The following is a 20074-nucleotide window of genomic DNA, read 5'->3' on the forward strand; positions in this document are numbered from 1 at the left end:
TGCAGCCCTCCCCTCCTGTCAGAGTCTCTCGGGTCCTCACCTCCGTCCTTCCCTCCTCCCTCACTGCCTGGCGTGTGTCTGTGGAGGACCCTCCCCTGGAGCTGTCTGCCCCCCTGCCAGAGCAGATCCCGGCTGCACCGGCATCTGCTGGGTCACCCAATGAGAAACACATGCGACCACTCAGAGACAGGGCAGGGCCATCTCCCCCAGCAACTGAGCAGACATCCACAACCTTGGACCTGGACAAAGACCACAGGGGCCTCACGATGACAGGGGGCTTGCTGGGAAATGGGCGCACGAGAGAGATGGTGAGAGATAGTGAGTATAGTATAGATACTGTCAGATACAGAATGACTGACTGACTAATTTCTCTTTCTCTCTCTCTCTCTCTCTCTCTCTCTCTCTCTCAGGGTGCCAGTCCTCCAAAGGTCATAGTTCGTGCCCCTCTCCTGACCTATGACCCTAGCCTTGACCCTGAGCCAAGTTTGACCCATGAGCAGCAGGAAGAGAGACAGAGAATAAGAGACAGAGTGATGAGGTCTGTGTGTATGTGTGCAACAGTGTGTGAGAGTGTGTCGTGTGTGTGTGTGTGTGTGTGTGTGTGTGTGTGAGAGTGAATGTGCCTGTGTGTAACTGTGTGTGTATGTGTATGAGAGTGTCTGTGTGTATAAATGTGTGTGAGAGTGTGTGTCTGTTTATAAAGGTTTTTTAAAGTTACTTAAATTTTATTTTTATTTTTTACTAAAAAAAAAACTTTCTCCTTCTGTTTCCCCTCACCCCCACCCTCTCTCTCTCTCTCTCTCTCAGTGCAGTCAGCTGTCATTCCCTCCCTCATCAGCTAGAAGGCGACAGACAGCGCTTGATCAGCCTCTCTTTCATGCTGGCCAATGAGGCGTCGCGAAAGAGCCGTGAGATGGCAGGTACAACTTCTGAGCTCTAACCTCTCACTCTCTCTCTGTCTGTAACACAGCAGGCATTTCTATAGTGTCCAGTCACTCAGTTAGTATGTCAGTTTTTACTATATCTCCCTCTCCCTCTCCCTCTCTCTCCCTCCCTTAGCTCGCTCTATGATGGAGTCTGTGAGCAAGGGACGGGCTGAGGCATGCTTGAATACCAAAGGACCGGGCTCCTCCCTCTGCCATTCCCATAACAACTGGGAGGACTGCCTCCTCCTCAACATGGCAACAAAGCTTCCCTCCCCAAACCCCTCTACCTCCCATAATACCTCCCATAATGATTTCCACGACGAGCCAGAAAGGACAACCCATAATACCAACAATGTCAGTATTCCCCAAGAGCCATCCAGGCCAGCCAATCGGGTTGCAGGCCTGACTGTGTTTTCAACCAATCAGAGCTCAGAATGTACCTCTGTCACCAATCAGAGGGCTAAGAATGTCTCTGCACCAGATCCATCCCATAATACCCCTGCTGACAACCAGAGCTCCAGGCAACACAGCCCAGCAAATCATGGGGAAGCCTGCCCCCTCATGCCCAATCAGGCTGCTGAACCCATCACTCCTGCCAATCACAGAGCAGAACTGACGCCCCAGCCTTACCCCTCAGGCCTAGCCCATGTCCCTACCAGTGATATCGTTGTCCCCTCCCCACAAGTCAGCTCAGACAATCACAGAGCAGAGGCACACCGACCAGCCAGTGACCTTCGGCTTCCCAGACTCCCAGCCAATCAGAAGCCTGAGATGATGGAGGATCCTACAAATCAGACAGCTGAAAGGGTTGTCACCAGCCCTAAGGATGTGCCATCCAATCGGAGTGAGGACTCCGGAGCAGCAGCCAATTACAAGCCAGCCTGTCCAATCTCCAGCGGGGGACACAGAGATCTCAATCGCTTGGCCAGTGGGACCTCCCTCCCGGGCTCTCTGTCAGGAGGGTCAGACAATCTACCAGCCCATGCAAGGCCAACCAATGAGATCCACATTTACGAGGAAATCACCTATCACATCTTCAGCTCCAGGAGATCAGCCAATGGTGGGGAAGCAGCTCTGCAGGCATCATCCAGTCAGCAGCCTTGCCCTCATAGCTCAGCCATTCACAAACCGGAGCATGAGATGACGCAACCATCTGACCTCCCTAAAATGCCCACCATGGCCAATGAGGAGCAGGCAGGGACAGGAAGAAGCAGGCAGCCTGCCTGTGTCACAGAGGATACACCGGCCAATCAGACGACTTTAGGGAAGGAGCTGGCCAGTCCTGACTCAGAGTTTGGGGAGCTCTCATCCAGTCAGGGCTCTGCCTTCTCTAAGGGTCGTCTGACTGTGCTGAGAACAAGCTTATAGAAAGCTAGAGAGAAGAGAGAGAGAAGGAGAGTGATTGTGGGAAATAAAGAGAGAAAGAGAGAATGTTTTGTATAGTATACTGTTGTAATGCCAATAAAGTATATTTAATTTAATTGAATTGAGAAAGAGAGGACTTGGGAGAAGGAGAGAGAGAGAGAGACAGAGAAAGTGAAAGAGTGAGAGAGTAAGTGACAATGAGATGCTCAGGGACAGATTGAGAGAAAGACAGAAGAATAAGAGAGAGAGAGAGAGAGAGAGAGAGAGAGAGAGAGAGAGAGAGAAAGACAGTGAGGGAAATGGGGATGACCCTACTGGATCTTTTACTGCTGGCTGTCCACTATCAATATTCAAACAACTGTCAGGTGAAAATAAGATAAATACACACACACACACACACACATATATAATACACCTACACACATACACACACACACAGGTTCATGTATTGTACATATTGACATATATATATATATATATATATATATATATATATATATATATATATACAATAAACAGACTGATACCACTTATACTACAAATATATATACACATACATTGTATTGTTATAATAATTATTATTAAGAGTAGTAGTAGTAGTAGTAGTAGTAGTAGTAGTAGTAGTATCAGTGTTAATTGCTTTAACTTGGACTGCATTTGTAAATGTTTTAACAATGCAAATTAAATTAATGACCTGCGCTGGACATTCTGTCAATTATTTTTTCAATCAATTAATAACACTAATTGATGTATCTGTTTGGGAGGGCAGTGGGGGTGTGGGGTGGTTGAAGTAACCAAGCAGATTGCACTTTTATTATTATAGCTGTAAGACTGTTTTATCTTCAATAAAAATAGATGTGCAAGAAATAGAGTCTTGTTTTTATTTGTTTTATTATTAGCAGTAGTTGTATTGTTGTTTTTTATGAATACAAGAAGGCATGAAGAGAGAGAGAGGGAGTATAACTAGAGAGACCTGACTTGTGTCTCCCTGTCACTTTAAATGACATCATCCCCCGAAAAGCCATTACATCACCTCTTTCGGGAGCCTCCCCTTCAAGGCGACCCCACCTTTCACTTTTGATGTCGGCCGAACATTAGCTACAATTCCATTGGTCGATCCGCCTCATGGGCCCGCCTCTCCTTCGCCATTGGGCGAGGCCGACGAGATCGAAGGCGGCATTTGGAGAAGCCCTCTGTCAGTCGCGCAGCCACGCCCTGCAGGGAAGAGGGGACGGGGCGGGCGGTTAAAGGCGGCTGGTGATTTTGTTGGGTATAAGAGCCAGCTGTTGTAACAGTGTCGTTTACACTACTGCAAACATTTAAATATTTCTCTCTATCTCTCTATGTGTCTCTTTCTCTTCATTTGTCTCTCAATTAAAACACAAACACTCTGATTTCCATTACTCTCTATGATTCTTTCTTCTTGTCTCTTTCTGCCAATTGCTGTCTCTGTATCTCTCTCTGTCTCAGTGTCTCTCTCTCTCTGCTTCTATAATTTTGTATACGTTTCTGTGTTTTAATTTTACTCATTATAATCTTTACAGCCACACATATAACTGATTGTGTGTCTGTATAAGTCACTCATTGTATCACTTGGTCAGTCAGTCTGTCAGTGTGCCAATTGGTCAGTGTATCAGTCAGACAGTCAGTCAGTGTGTCAGTTAGACAGTGCATCAGTCAGTCTCTCGTTGTATAGTTGTCTGTCTGTTTGTCAATGTCTGTCTGTCTGTGTCCCTGTCTATCTGTGTCTGTCAGTGTGTGTCAGTGCGTGTGTCTCTGTGTGTCTGGTGTGTGTGTCACTTTGTGTCAGTCAGTCAGTGTGTGCGTCTGTGTGAAAGTGTGTTTCTGAGTGTTTGTGTGTGTATGTGTATCAGTTTGATTGAATGTGTGTGTGAGTATATGTTTGTGAGTATGGGTGTGTGTGTGTAACAGTGTGTGTGAGTGTGTTCCTTTAAGACCCTCTACCTTCTTCTCCAACAGGGAGAGAGAGAGAGAAAGTGGGGCTACTGTTGAGTACAGCATCGCCTATTCACGTTACCTTCCGTCGTTTTCGAGAGAGAGAGAGAGAGAGAGAGAGAGAGAGAGAGAGAGAGATGCGCTTCGTGTTAACTAGAGGATGTGCCCTGTTTGATCACGGTAAGAGCGATGCATGACTATCAACACATTTCAAAATCAACAAATATCTGTATCTGTACGCCAATCTGCGTGCCTGTGTGTGTCGGGCAGTGTTGTCTAGTGCTGTGTTGCTGTGCCGTGTTGTGTTGTGCTGTGTTGTGCTGCGCTGTGCTGTATTGTACCGGTTTTTCGAGGCGGGGCGGCGGGCCACTGTCTGTCGGTAACATGGGCTGAGGAGCGACTGATCCGGGATGCTGAGGAAAGGCTGTAAGGGAGTGCGATGGAGAGATAGGAGAGGAGGGGGGAAGGATGGAGAGAGCGACGGTAGAGTGAAGGAGAGATCGGCGAGAGATGTGCAGCGAAAATGTGTGTATGTGTATGTATAGATCCACGAAAATGACAGATACACAATCGATTGTACCGAACAGCAGTGTAATAACGTAGCCCTGTACACACCGGAATAATACTTCCATCTTTCCATATGACATGTATGCATGTATATAAATATGAATTTCAACCTCTCTGTCTCTGTGTATGTGTGTGTATACTGTGTTTAGTCTTTTGCGGTATCCATTTTAAGCATTGATATTTTTGCGGTGTTATAAAGAGTATCCGTGTAGGTGACCCATAATAACAACAACAACAACAATATTATTATTATTATTATTATTATTATTATTATTATTATTATTATTATTAATAATAATAATAATAATAACAATGAGGAGGAGGAGAAGAAGAATGACAGCTGTTGTCTCGGTTCGCTTCTCTGGGTTTCAGTTACAGCCTAAGATACTTGTATATATATATATATAGAGAGAGGGAGAAATTTGCATACACACACAATACTGTTGGGGTAGACGTCAGCATAAATATCGACAGACACAGACAGACACACACACACGGGTCCGTGTATTTAACTCTATTGCAATTGTAACGCGGCGTATAGTGGTAATGTCTCGGTAGGTGCAGCCGAGACGGACCAAGATCCCCCCCCCTCTCTCTCTCTCCCTCTCCCTCTCTCTCTCTCTCCCTCTCTCTCGCTCTCCTCCTCTCCCCCTCTCTTGCGTTCTATGGCGATTGCAGTGCGGTAGCTGTGATATCACGGTGAGGGGCTGTGCGAGGCTGGACACATAATACACAGCATACAGTCACAGACGGGTGAAGCGCGTTGTTGTAATAATAATAATAATAATATTATTATATATATTATTATTATTATTATTATTATTATTATTATTATTATAGCTTAGTTGGTGAATTGTCACACGCGCCTTCTGTCTGTCAGTCTATCAGTGTGTGTCTGTCTGTCTGTCGCTTGCTGTGTCCCTGTACGTACTGAGTCGACGGTACCGAGACAGAGGCGCGATTGATATCTCCTGAAATGCGGACATTTTCTCCCTTTATTCCATATATCCCCGTTATTACACAATGTCCTGTACATATCTCTCCACACGCACATGCGTGTGTGTGTGTGTGTGGGGGGGGGGGGGTCAGATTGGGACCTGTCGGCTAGACCAAGCTATAAGGTCATCGGTTGTGTGTATGTAGGCATTATATGCATGTTAGGTGTGTATGCATGTGTAGCAATTGTAGACGTGAGGCAGAATATGTGCTGCACACGCGATTTGTGTCTTATAACATAGAAACGCACAGTGAAAAAGAGAGGGCGGGCTTATAGGAGAAATACTGATTGAGGACACTACAGTACACTAACAGTGACTGGACATTACAGTACATTAACATCGACTGACTGACTGACTTGACACTACAGTACATTAACACTGCCTGGCTGACTGGACACTACAGTATATTAACACTGACTGCCTGCCTGAACACTACAGTACATTAACACTACCTGATTGACTGGACACTACAGGATATTAACACAGGCTGGACTGGACACTACATACATTAACACTGACTGACTGGACACTAAATTACATTAACACAAGCTGACTGATTGGATACTACAGTTCATTAACACTGACTGACTGGACCATGTAGTACAGTAACAGTGCCTTTCTGACTGGACACTACAGTACATTAACACTGACTGCCTGCCTGAACTGTACAGTACATTAACACTACCTGGCTGACTGGACACTACAACACATTAACACAGGCTGACTGACCGGACACATTAACACAGGCTGGACTGGACACTACATACATTAACACTGACTGACTGAACACTAAAGTACGTTAATACAAGCTGACTGATTGGACACAACAGTTAATTAACACTGACTGACTGGACCATGGAGTACAGTAACAGTGCCTTACTGACTGGACACTACAGGACATTAACACTGACTTGCTAAACACCACAGTACATTAACGCTGACTGTACTGTATATATTTTCTCATATTTCTGTCTCTCTCTCCCTCTCTTCTTCCTACAGTGACAGTGTGAGAGTTTATGAGTCTATTTTGTTTATAAAATTAAATTTTAGTTTTTTAGTTTTTATATTTTCATTATATTTATGAATTGGCATTACACTGATTAACACTGACTGACTGACTGATTGATATACTGACTATTTACAGTAGTCTACTTTATGCAGTACAGTATAGTCTCTTTGCCTCAAGAGTGTCCAGTCTATCAGTTTCTGTAAAGTTTCCAGTCAGTCAGTATTCATGTACTGTAGTGTCGTGTCAGTCAGTGTTAATGTACTGCAATGTCCAGTCAGTCAGTCAGTGTTAATGTACTGTAGTGTCCAGTCTGTGTGGATTATATTAACCACCCCTTTCTCTCTCTCCCTCCTTCCCTCTCTCTCTCTCAGATCTCTATCTCAGCACTGCACAGGGAACTCTGGGGAAGCCCCACCTCTATTCCTGCCTCCCCTCCTGCCCCACCCCCTTCTGGACCCAAATGACACGCCCATAAACACCCCTGACCCCTCCCTTCAAATGCCCTCATATGTCCCTGTAGACCCCTCCCATTAGAACCAGCCAAACACAGCCTTATAGACACAACAGTCCCTTTCATTCACCTTTGTTATCCGTCCCCCATAGCAATTTGTCCGGATCTCTGTACTAGGACCACCCAATCTGTCTATCTAGCCACACACAGCCTTTTCATGGGTTTAATCTACACTGAATGTTGTCTTATTTCTATATGAATACAGACAGACAGACAAATACTTGTTCGATTTGTGCCATACTGCTGATACTAACACTGATAATATTGGCTGTAATCCAGGGAACACTGACAGACAGATAGACACACACAGAAAAACCGAAAGGCACAAGGCACAGTCATTTTAAAATAGTGGAAGAGTAGACAGTGAGACAGACAGACAGACAGACAGGTAGATAGTGTTTTTGTAGGGAGGCGGGTGATGGAGAGACAGACAGACAAACACAGCTAAATTGAAACGAGACACACACAGACACCCTCACAGTCCCACACTGACAGTCACACGCTTTCACACACCTGCAACCTCCCTGCATACATCATCAAACACCCGCACTCACATACACTTCTCCCCACACACACACATCCTCACTACCCCCCTCCAACACACACGTGCGCACACACACCCTGACACGCCACTCCCTGCACCCCAACCCTCTCCGCCCTCCTACCTGTCTTTCCTCCTCTGCCTCCTCCTCCATTGCTCGCCAGGATGATGTGTGAAGTGATGCCCACGATCTCAGAGGACAGCCGGGTGGGGGGCGGGCCGTCCTCCCCGGGAGGAGGCGGGGGAGGTGGGGGAATGGGAGGTGCCGGAGGAGGGGGAGGAGGAGGCGGTGGGGTAGGAGGAGTGGGGACAGGCTATGGGAACAGGGCTGGGGGTGGGGACGAGGGCGGCAGCACGGGGAACCTGGAGTCCCTGATGGTCAACATGCTGACGGAGAGGGAGCGACTGCTGGAGAGTCTACGGGAGACGCAGGACAGCCTGGGCACAGCACAGCTGCGTCTCCGCGAGCTGGGACATGAGAAGGAGTCTCTGCAGAGACAGCTGTCCATCGCCCTGCCCCAGGTGAGTGATCAGAGGGGGCTGCTGCCTGCCCAGTGTGCTCTGCAGGGTGGAGGAGAGCACAGGGGGTCTAGGGGAGTGGGAGACATCGTTTGGTAGTGTTGCATGAGACATTAGGTTGATCTGGACTTCCCAGGGTGCACTGGGGATGTAAACAGTGACAGGGATGTAGGGGAGCTGCTGAAAGGTTATGTGGGAGATGTAGTTTATTTTTGTAGTTGCGTTCAAAATCAGGGGGACTACACTTCTCAGGGACGCTGTGGAAGCTGCTGCAAGGGGAGGTGAGAGATATGGTCCTTTTGTTGTATTAGGGACAATGTAATGCAAAGGGGAACTACACTTCCCAGGGTGCACTGGGGGTCAGTGGAGGCTAGTGGCAAGATTGTTTGGGTGTTCACACAGCTGATGGGAGGGTGGGCTTTGAGTGGTAGTGGTAATAGATGGTTGATCTATTTCTTGAAAAACCAGGATGATGTTTTCGTGGTAGAAAAGACTGATCTAATATTTTAAAATGTCTTTTAAAATAAAGAAAAAAGACCTGACAGGGATCGACAGGATTCTCTATTTATTTGTAAACTGATTTACTCAAACAGGCAGGAGTGATGATCTAATATTTAAAATATCTAGCAAATAAAGCTAAAAGACCTGTACTGATCAACAGGATTTAAAAAATATGACGAAAACAAACAAATTAATACTCAAATACTGTACTGTTTATATAATAATCCATTGCCATAAACAGGCAGGGGTCAGTAATTTAACAACACAATTGCCGAATATGCAAGAAGCAGTTTTAGAGCAGCATCCTTGGCAGAAAAGGGGACAAAATATGTGAAATACAGGCTGATTAATACTGTGCAAAGAACAATATCTGTGGAATGTGAAAATAAAGAGACGAAGGCAGACCACGGTAATTTGGCTGTAGAGATTTTTAGCATTAGAATGGCAATATGGAATCAGCCGAAATTTATAAAAGGTGTTAAAATAACAAGACTGAGACAGTTTTGTGCAGTTTGTGTTAAGCCTTGGTTATCGTGACACATGTATGCTGATCACCATGTTCGCTACCAGGCTGCGCTCTGCACATGTACACAGCGGGATGAGGCGCTTGCATGTCTGAGAGCACACAGAGATGATGAACGTGGTTCTATGGGAGGAGCTGCACTACTGAGGTGCCAGTGTCACGTGACAGGAAGCGCCTCTCATTTATAACAATACTATGGGTTCAGAAAACAAGCGAGTGCTGTTAGCCAGACACAACTGCTGGGGGGTCCCTTTGTTTTATTACACAGACTGATCAGTATAAAGAGGAACGACACATCCCAATGTGCACTGGGGCACAGTGTTGGGGGACAAGGAACCCTGGGGGAGCTGCTGCAAGGGGATGTGAGAGATGTAGTTTTATGTAGTTGTTGCAATTCAAAATCAGAGGTACAACACTTCCCAGGGTGCACTGGCGGTCACTAAAATAAGGGAGAGCTACTGCAAGGTACTGTGGGATAGGTAGTCTTTATAGGTGTTTTTGTGGTCAGGTTGCGAACTGATGTGTTTGTATGCTGTTGTTGTATCTGCTTGCTGCTCTGTGGTGGCCTGGTCTATTGGTTGAGTTTGAATACATAAGTTAGCTGACAGTTTAGTAACTACATTTCCCATGTTGCACCAGGGCTTGGGACAACATGGAAAAGCTGCTGCAAGATGGCATGGTAAATGTAGTTCAATTCTGAGGTCAGTGCAAAGTCAGGGTTGGGGCAGAACAACATTGCCCAGAAAGGCAATGCAGACAAGGGGGAAGGCTGATGTGGGAAATGTAGTTTGATTGCAGCCTTGCTGACTGACTGTGTCTGACAGCATCATGTGTATTTTGTCTTTTAATGTGAACTGAATTCAGTGCCAAAATATTTTTTCCATCTTTAATGTGAGTCAGAGAGAGAGAGAGTTGGAGGGAGAGAGGAAGATAGAGTCATGGAGACAGAGGGAGAGAGAGAGCATGAGGGAGAAAGAAAAAAAGGGATGAAATGAGGATGAGAGACAGACAGTACAAACTAATGAAGCAGACAATTTGCATATAGTCGCACCTTAATTAGACTGCAAGAATCTATTATTAGGAACAGTGGAGAGAGAGGGGGAGAGTGAGGGAGGGAGGGAAGGAGAGGGAGAGGGAGAAGGATGGAAAAAAGGGAGGGACAGTGAGAAAGGGTGAGACAGGGAGAGAGCGAGAGGAAGGGAGGGGTAACAGAAGGGAGAGAGGGAGGGAAAAAGAGAAGGAGAAAGGTAAAGAGACAGGGGGTTATGATAACTGCACTGAGAGAAATAGATAGACAGATGGAGAGAGAGGGAGGGAAGGAGGTAGGGGGCAGCAGGGGATTGTGGGATTGCGCTCTCAGTCAGGAAATACGCCCAGTCTCAGCAAGACACTGTCCCAGAATGCCGAGTGGCAGGCAGCCTATAGAGTGACCATCTGGATTAATATACTGATACATTGACTGACTGACTGACACACTGACTAAGTGACTGACTGACTGTCAGTGTGTGACTGTGTGTGTGTGTCTCCTGTTGGTCAGGTGTACGTTGTTGGGTAACGGGGTTCCAGGGTTTTTCCTGGCTCAGAATGGACCTTTGGGGGGTGACTATGCACGACAGTAAGCATGATCGGTCCGCGTACAGTAAGGCAATGAGTTACCTTATGACAGAAATCTATGCATTTTCTTGTTATGTCTGACCATTTGATAAACAAAAATGTTTATCATGCTTGAATAAATGAAACCCCATTAACAAAACTGTTTTTTTTTTTAAGAATTTTATTACAACATTGGAAGGGGGGGTGGGGGTGTTAGAGGAGTGAGTTTGAGGGAGAGGGGAGGCAGTCAGTTGCAGAGGTCACATCCTGCTTCAGATCATTTCACCCTCCTCTTTTTATTAAGTAAATAAAATTATCTGACAAGGCCATGGTAGTCTATCTCAATGGCCATGCTGCAGCACACGTCAAGGTGGTCATTCTTGAGCAGGTGTTACGACGAATTCAGTGACCACTAGGATTCTTGCGACCAGGTGGATGTTCTCTGCCTTCAAGCTGGTAAATAAAGTTTACATGATGTGTAATCTGCAATATACAGTATATGCCCCACCCCAAAATGTTAAAGGATTGTTAATATTATTTGTTGATAGCACAATTATTGCATTCTCCATTCAATTTTCAACATACATACATAAATATAAACGAGAGTGTCTCAATGCGTTTGTTGTGGTCTGTGAAAAATACACGTAGATCGTACAATGCTTAATTGAATTACCTACATGAATCCGTTACGTTAGGTTCTGTTTTTTAATTAGCAGATATCCTTACCCGGGGCGATTTACACAAAATATATATTTTACAGTAAGAGCAGATAAAATACAGAATAACGTCAATACTAAGAAGTGCAACTTATCTATGTATATAAAGTTCGATAACCTACAGTAAGAGTACATATACTTACATCTTATAGTAAGTGTAACTAATGTATACACATCTCAGTAAACAATTTGCATAGCTGCTGTTGTTTTTAAACATGTACATTCAGCATGTACAATTGCACAGAGATATGCGCCGTGCAGAAGCGCTAAACTCGCTGTTTGCAGCAGTGCGCATGCGCTATGGACAATGACAGGCTTTGCGCCGCGAGCGAGTGATCGCGCGCTCCCGTAGGCAGACAGCGGGGATTGCTGCCGGCGCATGCGCACATCCACCTGGTCGCAAGAATCCTAGTGGTCACTGAATTCGTCGTAACACCTGTTCCTCAATGGTGTTTTCACCTGTTGAAAATTGAATGGAGAATGCAATAATTGTGCTATCAACAAATAATATTAACAATCCTTTAACATTTTGGGATGGGGCATATACTGTATATTGCAGATTACACATCATGTAAACTTTATTTACCAGCTTGAGGGCAGAGAACAACCGCTCGACATCTGCGGAGTTGCAAAATACATTCAAAATATTACTCATAACGTTTTTTATTAACATTTGCAAGATATTTGAAAAGCAGTAGTTAAAAATCATATATATATATATATATATATATATATATATATATATATATACAAAAAATAAAAAAATAATCTAAAGTAGCACAGTCCTTAACAGTTTCGTACAGTTCAGAAATGGGACGAGTTTATAGCTGCCGCAGCTTTTTCTTCAGATTCATGGACTGACCCATTTTTATTGTATCCTTAATGTATCACTGGCAGCCTATTGCATGGCAGTTTGTAAACATGCAGAATGTATATCTATTACAATTGGTATATATCTACCAAGTAATTACTTAGGCATGTTAACAAAACACACTGCATCTTACCATGTATATTAACTCCTCCTATTTCTCTAGTGGTACGATCTAACTAACATAAGTGATTGTATACCACATCACTGTCCAACCAGAACATTTTAGTGGGTTTAAAATAAAAAAGACAAAAATGGGCAAACAAGTGTAAGTTATTTAAACAAAAAAAATTGAATTTGGATGGTAGCAAGTGGAAGCATTTTAATGACCGTTACACTGACATTTATTCAAATAGAGGATTATAATTCTCTATTTCTCTATTTAGTATTGCTAATCACTCTCGTTACCCAACCACAGCAATCGCAGATTGATGTGCTGACAGTGGCCAGTAAGAAATACATTTATAAATATACTCATATTAATAAATAAAAAATAAGATGGATTTCATTGGAAACTTACTCACAGATGATCCAATTTCAAGGCTCCGCTAGCTGTCAAGCCGTTAATGTCCGGAGGATCAGGTCCAGACAGATACCAGTTGTCCTTTCACATATGTAGCACACAAAAAATCGCACACTTGTTCACTCATTCCCTATTCCCTATATAGTGAATGGCAGTGAGTGCACTATTGTTGATCATTGAGTGAACGAAATGGGCTGCGTCCCAAATCGCACACTTGTTCCCTACACCCTTCGACAAGTGTACACTTTGCGTGACGTTGTGCTTACGTCACAGAGTGTGCACTTGAGTGAGGAGGGTGTAGGGTGTAGGGTGAAACTAAAAGTGCTCAATGGGACACACTTCAGCATCAGCATTCAGCGCCTTTGCCTTTTCTTGTATTTGTATTTAATTAAAATTGTAATAATAATAATAATAATAATAATAATAATAATAATAATAATTTTCAAATACACTGTTCGTTAATATCACCTCCTAGTTTTATAGGATACTACTTCAGTAATTAATTAAATGATAGTTTCCAAAAAAAAATTTGGTTTAACTTTCTAATCGTATATTTAAATCATGATTATATAATCATTTTATTTTATCTATCTATGTATTATTTCCTTGATACATAATTTAACAATTTCTACAACTGTCTAGCTAACATTACATTTATATGCACCTGCCGCTGCTATATTTTCCCAGTTGACTTGTCTCCGCCTTTAACACAAAGAGTTCTGGGACTTAAGCACTAAAACACTTCTGCATCAATACAATATACAGAAAAATGACAAGTTGAATTGTATATATATACATATATTGCCTTTCTAAATGTTGCTAATAAAATAAAGCACTCGAGACAGAGTTTTTCAAAAAACAAAAACTGTAATTTATTAATCTGTCACAGAGGTACTTCCCTTTCCCCCTTTTTCCGACAGATTTTCTAAACACATACATGTTTTACTCTCTTAAACTCCCGCTGAACTCCAAACCCTAACTCATCACCAGGCCCTTATATATTCCCCTATCTGGTGAGTCCCTCCCGTCCAATTACCGATCCCCGGCTGTACCACCCCGACATGGGGGGAGCCACACAGACACACTTACTCACAAATATCCCTCCCTAACCCAACACAATAATGCCTCACATCCATGCACACACACAAATAGACAGACAGAGTCCCTGAACTGACTCACCCACCCTGCATACACACTTTTACACCCTCCCCCACACCTTTGGGCTGCCCTACTGGCACATTCACACAGACACCCACCAGGATTGCTACAATATATTATAAAAAATATTAGAAAAGTAAACTACCAACAAAAACTAACACAAGTGCCTGAGCAATGTATTTTTGCCGCTGTCTCCATGTTGGATTATGGGAAACAGGGGTCGGAGAGTGTACATTGAAATCAGATTGCATTGTGGGTAAGAATGAGTGAACAAATGTAGGGAACAAGATGTAGGGAATGAATTCGGACATCATTATAAAATGGCCGACACCCTAAATAGTGCACTATGTAGTGGATAGGGGGCGGTTTCGGACACAACAGGAGATTGTTGTGTCAGACGCTTTCTCACCTACTTGAAATTGTTTGGTTTAGGCGAGGGTTGCAGGAGGCAGGACATGACGGATAAAGTACACTGTGGTTGTAATTCAGTGTTTTGAAGATTTTCACCAGAAATAAAACTGGTTTTATTTTGTGAGAAATCACAGGAAGTCCTCTCTCCCATTAGCGCTAGCTTCATAGCAGAGCATTCAGGTGCAGTCAAACCAATGCAGCAGCTGGCTTATAAATCCAGCGCCAGCTGCATGTGTGAAATATAGCGGCTGTGGATGGGAGGGGAGTTGACTGCTGGAAGTCAAAGACCTATTTAAGTTTATGTTCTGCTTGCTCTACAGTTGTTTGATAAATTGCTATTAAACACATTCGGAGAGGATTTGAAATTCTATTTTTTTTTTCAATTCTTATCATTTTGGCGCTGGTGATTTTCCTTTGGCGCTCGCTAAAACCTCTTTGTGGGGACCAAAAATTCTTCTATGCAGGAAAAACCTTGGGATCGGTCTGGCTGTGACTTCAGTGTTTGTATTCGCAAGCCAAAATGAAAAACAAACGCTTTGTGATAGGAATGTTGGCAGTTTGAAGCTGAAAGAAAAGGAAAACTCAATCAGAACCATAGCACAGAAGTTGGGCATTCCTAAATCTACAAGGGAGCACGGAGGAGTAGACACCACAGCCTGGGCCTTCAGGACCAACTTTACTGATTAAGTCACTAATGAGTACTCTAGCAGAATGCATTCAGATGAGTATAGAAGTGCCGAGTCTGCATATGGTGGAGAAAGCGCTTCACCTTCAGTATGGATTGGGTGGTGCCTCGTCATGATAGTGACTTGAAACACACGGCCGACACACAACAAAGAGGAACTTAGGGGAAAAAGATTGGAAAACCTAAGACTGGCCGAAGTCAATCTCCAGTTTTACATCTGGTTGAGCTGCTTTTTACATGCTGAGGAAACAATGGAAGTCAGAGGATAAAACACAGAGTCTGTGTTTCTTTTGCTTTTGTGCAGATATGAGACAGAAAGCCTCCAAATACTGAGCTTCACACTCAGACTCTGACTCAGTGAATGTCTCCCTATACTTATGTTCTCTTGAAGTAACTGGCTTGAAAACAAAGTCTGTTTGTGTCCTAATGTGATGAAAATGACCCCAAAATAAAACATACATCCCCTGAAGTTACGTCGTAATTGCTTCCAAGACATGCAATGTAAGTCGAGACAGATGCAGAAGCAGAAGCATCCCTATTCAAAACCATTGTGAAAATACAGGAGTGAAACATAATCAGTTAAATTAACCATAACAAATTGAAAGCAGAGAGATGATTTCGATACAAGTGCTGATTTCAGAATGAAGCTCTGGAGCTCTCTCCCATGTGCCTGCTCAGTGCAATGTTGCTGACGTAAGTGCGGAAAGACGTAATTGTTGGGATGACTGTATTGTGCTTATCAGTTATCTCAGTCTCATGTTCGTAAATACCCATGGCTTGCCTGTGAAGCAAAAATAACACTTTTGGCAGGCCCTGTACAGTCCAAACTCAGAGAAGAAGTGAGAGAACCTTGTGTTTCTCTGTGTCTATTTAACATATGTGGGTTGCATTTGACATTTATTTCAGTCTGCGCTCCGTCTGAAGAAGCTGACCTGCAGGGCTTAATTTGTGCCGGAACAAGCTGGATCCGGATCCGACACCTCCGAATTTCGATCTGCCACCTGTTTTGGGGGATCCCCAGTGCTTAATTTTTGCCGGAGCCTGCCGGATCTTGGGTTTTGAGTGTCTGTGTATTTACGCCGATCCTGTCGCAAACCCCGCCCCCCGCTCTCAAGTTTTTGTACCGTCACCCCCCCACCTCACATTTTTTTTACCGTTGCCCACCCCCCCCCCCACTCTCATGTCTTTTTCACGTTTTGCATTGTTCCAGGACTAGCGCCTGCCTCGTCAAACCCCACGCTCTCATATACACTTTGCGTTCCGGCACCTTCGGATTTACAAATTAAGCACTGCTGACCTCACTCTATAGATGTATCTGTTGATTTATGTTTAAAATGTTTTTTTTTCTTGGAGGGAGAGAGAGGGTAGAGAGAGAAAGGGAGAGGGAGAGAATGGGACAGGGGGAATGGGAGAGGGTGAGAGGGAGTGAGGGAATGGGATAGGAGAGAGAGGGAGGATAGGAGAGAGGGGAGAATGGGAGGATAAGATAGAGAAGGAGAAAGAAGGAGGATAGGAGAGAGGGGGGTTAAGAGAGAGTTAAACTTTCCATTTATATGAACAGAGAAACAGGAGTCGACAAGACTGCAAAAAAGTGCATTCAACAACCTTTCCATTTCCTCTCTATCTCACCCCTCCCCTCTCTCCCTCTCTTTCTCAGGAGTTTGCTGTGCTGACCAAGGAACTCAATATGTGCCGAGAACAGCTGCTGGAGAGAGAGGAGGAGATCGCAGAACTGAAGGCAGAGAGGAACAACACCCGAGTGAGACACTAACACACTGACACCCTGATACACTAACATATTGACAACCTGACATACTGACACCCTGATACACTAACATACTGACACTTTGACTCACTGACACCCTGACTCACACTGACAGACTCACTGACACAATAACAGACTGACTCACTGATACACTAACAACACTACCCCCCCCTCCTCTGCCTCAGCTGTTGCTGGAGCACCTGGAATGTCTGGTGTCTCGACATGAGCGGTCACTGCGGATGACTGTGGTCAAGCGGCAGGCCCAGTCCCCAGCTGGCGTGTCCAGTGAGGTGGAGGTGCTCAAGGCTCTCAAGTCCCTGTTTGAGCACCACAAGGCCCTGGACGAGAAGGTCAGGGGAGAAGGGGAAGGGGAGAGGGAGGCAGGGGGAAAGGGAGAGAGAATGGGATAAATCAGACTGAAATAAGGGAGATATGTGTGTGAAAGTGTGTGAACAGAATATAGCAACATCACAGAAGCCATCAGCATTGATTTTATTATTATTGAATATTTCTCTAATATTTCTCATCAAATGTGTTCTCTCTCTCACTTTCTGTACCCCTCTCTCTCCCTCCCTCTCTCACCCTGACACCCACTGTCTCTATTTGTCTCTTTCTATCTCACCCTCCCTCCCTCCCTCCCTCTCTCTCTCTCTCTCTCTCTCTCTCTCTCTCTCTCTGTATCCTTCTCTCACCCTCAGGTGAGGGAGAGATTGCGTGTTGCTCTAGAACGCGTTTCTGTTCTAGAAGAGGAACTGGAGACATCCACACAAGAGGTAACTATGGCAATACTGCCCCTCGACCTTTATCTTTCTTGCTCTCTCTCTCCTTCATTCTTTCTCCTCATTCTCTCCTGTCTTTTTCTCTCACCGTCTCCCTCTCTTTCTCTTTCTCTCTATCCCTCTGTCTCTCTCACACTCTCTTTGTATGGTTCTGTCTCTCTAACTTCCCCCCCTACCCTCTCTCAGGTTCTCTCACTAAGGGACCAAATTAAGAGGCGACAACAGGGATTGGACAATGGAAAAGAGGTCAGAGGTCACTGTGTGAGTGAGTGAGTGTGTGTGCATGTGTGTGTGGGTGTGTGAATGTGTGTGTATCTTTGTGAGCGTGTCTAAATATCATATATTTCTATCTCCCTCTCTTTCCCTCCTCTCTCTCTCTCTCTCTCAGCGCCTGCCCAATGGCCCCTCCTCCCTGCTGGACGATGGAGAGATTGACAGACAGAGGGAGGGGGAGATAGAGAGACAGAGGGCAGAGCTCTCCCAGCTGAGAGAGAGGCTGGCTCTAATGTGCAGACAGGTGAGAGAGAGAAAGAGAGTTGGGAGGGGGAGAGAGAAGGAGATAGTGTACAGCAGGGTAAAGCTGCCCCTTTTTTGCCCCTGCCCTTTTTTTCTGAAGTGCCTTATTTGTCCCAACCACGCCCCCATCCCTCACTGAACCACAATTCGCCAGCACTCTTACTCTTGCAGAGTAGTGTGTGTTTATTTGGTAAAACAACATTATAAGCTGATTGTGTGACAATGTCCCTCTCTACCCTTAAATGAAACGTCAACATAAAAAACATAAGGATGTTTGTAAGGAGAAGTATTTGTGTTTTAGCATAATTTGTGAATGCTAAACCTTTGTGTCTATGTAAGGTTCAAGTTCCATAGCGAAATTAACTATATTGTGAGGTTTTTCATAGTGCAGTTTTGAATTTTGCATTACACTAAGTGCTCTGTAGTGTGAGGAGGAGCAGTAGGAAAAGAAGTAAAGTGAGTTTTTATAGCTGAATGTAGATTGTGCTGATCTTTATCTTTTCTTTCATAAGGAAAGAAAATCAAATCAACTGGAAACTGCATTTTATCCCTGGAGCTGTCTGTGTTAATTTTCTATATGAAGTTGCATTAATAATGATACATTGAAATTCTGAGCAATTTTTTAATTTTCCTTCTACGGAGGACAGCACAGGTCCAGTTGCTGATCACTGGTATACAGTGTATAGTGACTGTGTGTGCTATTCCCTGTCACCCTGCTCTTGAGCACTGGGCCTGACTGTCACTGCCACAGAAGACGTTGATGGCATTCTGTCATGTCAATAAAGTTTTACAGAATTTGAATTTAATTTAATTTTTAGACAGATAGAGAAGGGGAGGGAGAGATAGAGTGGGGGATAGACAAGGTGGGACAGAGAGAAAGAGAGGGAGAGAGAGTGACACTAGTTCTTGATGTTATGATCAGGGCCCTGTGTTTTATGCAGCCTGCTTTCTAAGACTGCACTTAATTCACCCCTGCGCAGGGTGGCCATGCAATCTGCTTAATTGAACCACTTATTGATTAATAATCTCACTCCTTCAATCATCTCAGTCAGCCTTTCTGTCAGGGTGATTTGGCATGGAGCTGCATATGAAGGGATGGATTTGAAATAATACCAAACAGCCCTATTGTGTTGTGTGGCTGAGGTTGCAACTATAGGTAAATACAGCCTTCCTATTGGGTGGCTTCTGTCAGGTGGCCCTTAAAATACAATCTTCTGATTGGTTGATGTCAAGCTCATTTAAATTAGGCAGGAAACCTTGAGGAATGTAATTGTGTGCCCTGATCATGTAACTGGCATTATCGCAGACAATTCCAGTCACGTGGTTAAAATTAATTTCAATTGCATTTAAAGATCTATGGATTGTGTATTGGATGATTCTACTCTCAGGGATGTGATAGTCTTATGAGAACAAACAAAATTTGTGAAACACACTGATCTTTTGCATCTGTGATTCATCAGTAGCTACAGCTACATTTTCACATATCTGTACCAGTTGTGCAATATTAAATTCCAGCGATCTGGAGCATATTCCCTGCTCAGCTGAGCTGCTGTAGGAGCTGCTTCTGCATTTATTACGTTTGTTCAGAAATGCTTGTAGTTTGGGATTATAATATTTTCCCAGGGGAACATAAAAACTAAAATC

At 44.1% G+C, this 20074-nt stretch overlaps 2 protein-coding genes across 6 annotated transcripts in view; both read left to right on the forward strand.

The window, feature by feature from the left end:
* Positions 1–3141, forward strand: part of plekha4 (pleckstrin homology domain containing A4) — a 32772-nt gene extending 29631 nt beyond the window's left edge. For 4 of the 5 annotated variants that reach the window (XM_066708750.1, XM_066708751.1, XM_066708752.1 and 1 more), the window contains 4 exons: positions 6–308; positions 411–538; positions 808–920; positions 1060–3141. In XM_066708750.1, the coding sequence (XP_066564847.1) occupies positions 6–308; positions 411–538; positions 808–920; positions 1060–2294 (1779 nt within the window). In that variant the 3' untranslated portion in view covers positions 2295–3141. The remainder of the gene's footprint in view (positions 1–5; positions 309–410; positions 539–807; positions 921–1059) is intronic. The other variant, XM_066708754.1, reaches the window with a different exon arrangement.
* A 939-nt stretch (positions 3142–4080) lies between these two features.
* Positions 4081–20074, forward strand: part of ppfia3 (PTPRF interacting protein alpha 3) — a 65128-nt gene continuing 49134 nt past the window's right edge. The window contains exons 1-7 of the mRNA XM_066708755.1: positions 4081–4427; positions 7193–8395; positions 17028–17129; positions 17321–17485; positions 17834–17908; positions 18101–18160; positions 18303–18431. Coding sequence (XP_066564852.1) covers positions 8039–8395; positions 17028–17129; positions 17321–17485; positions 17834–17908; positions 18101–18160; positions 18303–18431 — 888 coding nt within the window. The 5' untranslated portion in view covers positions 4081–4427; positions 7193–8038. The remainder of the gene's footprint in view (positions 4428–7192; positions 8396–17027; positions 17130–17320; positions 17486–17833; positions 17909–18100; positions 18161–18302; positions 18432–20074) is intronic.

The sequence above is a fragment of the Amia ocellicauda genome, chromosome 7 (genome assembly GCF_036373705.1).
Source record: "Amia ocellicauda isolate fAmiCal2 chromosome 7, fAmiCal2.hap1, whole genome shotgun sequence".
Lineage (NCBI taxonomy): Eukaryota > Metazoa > Chordata > Actinopteri > Amiiformes > Amiidae > Amia > Amia ocellicauda.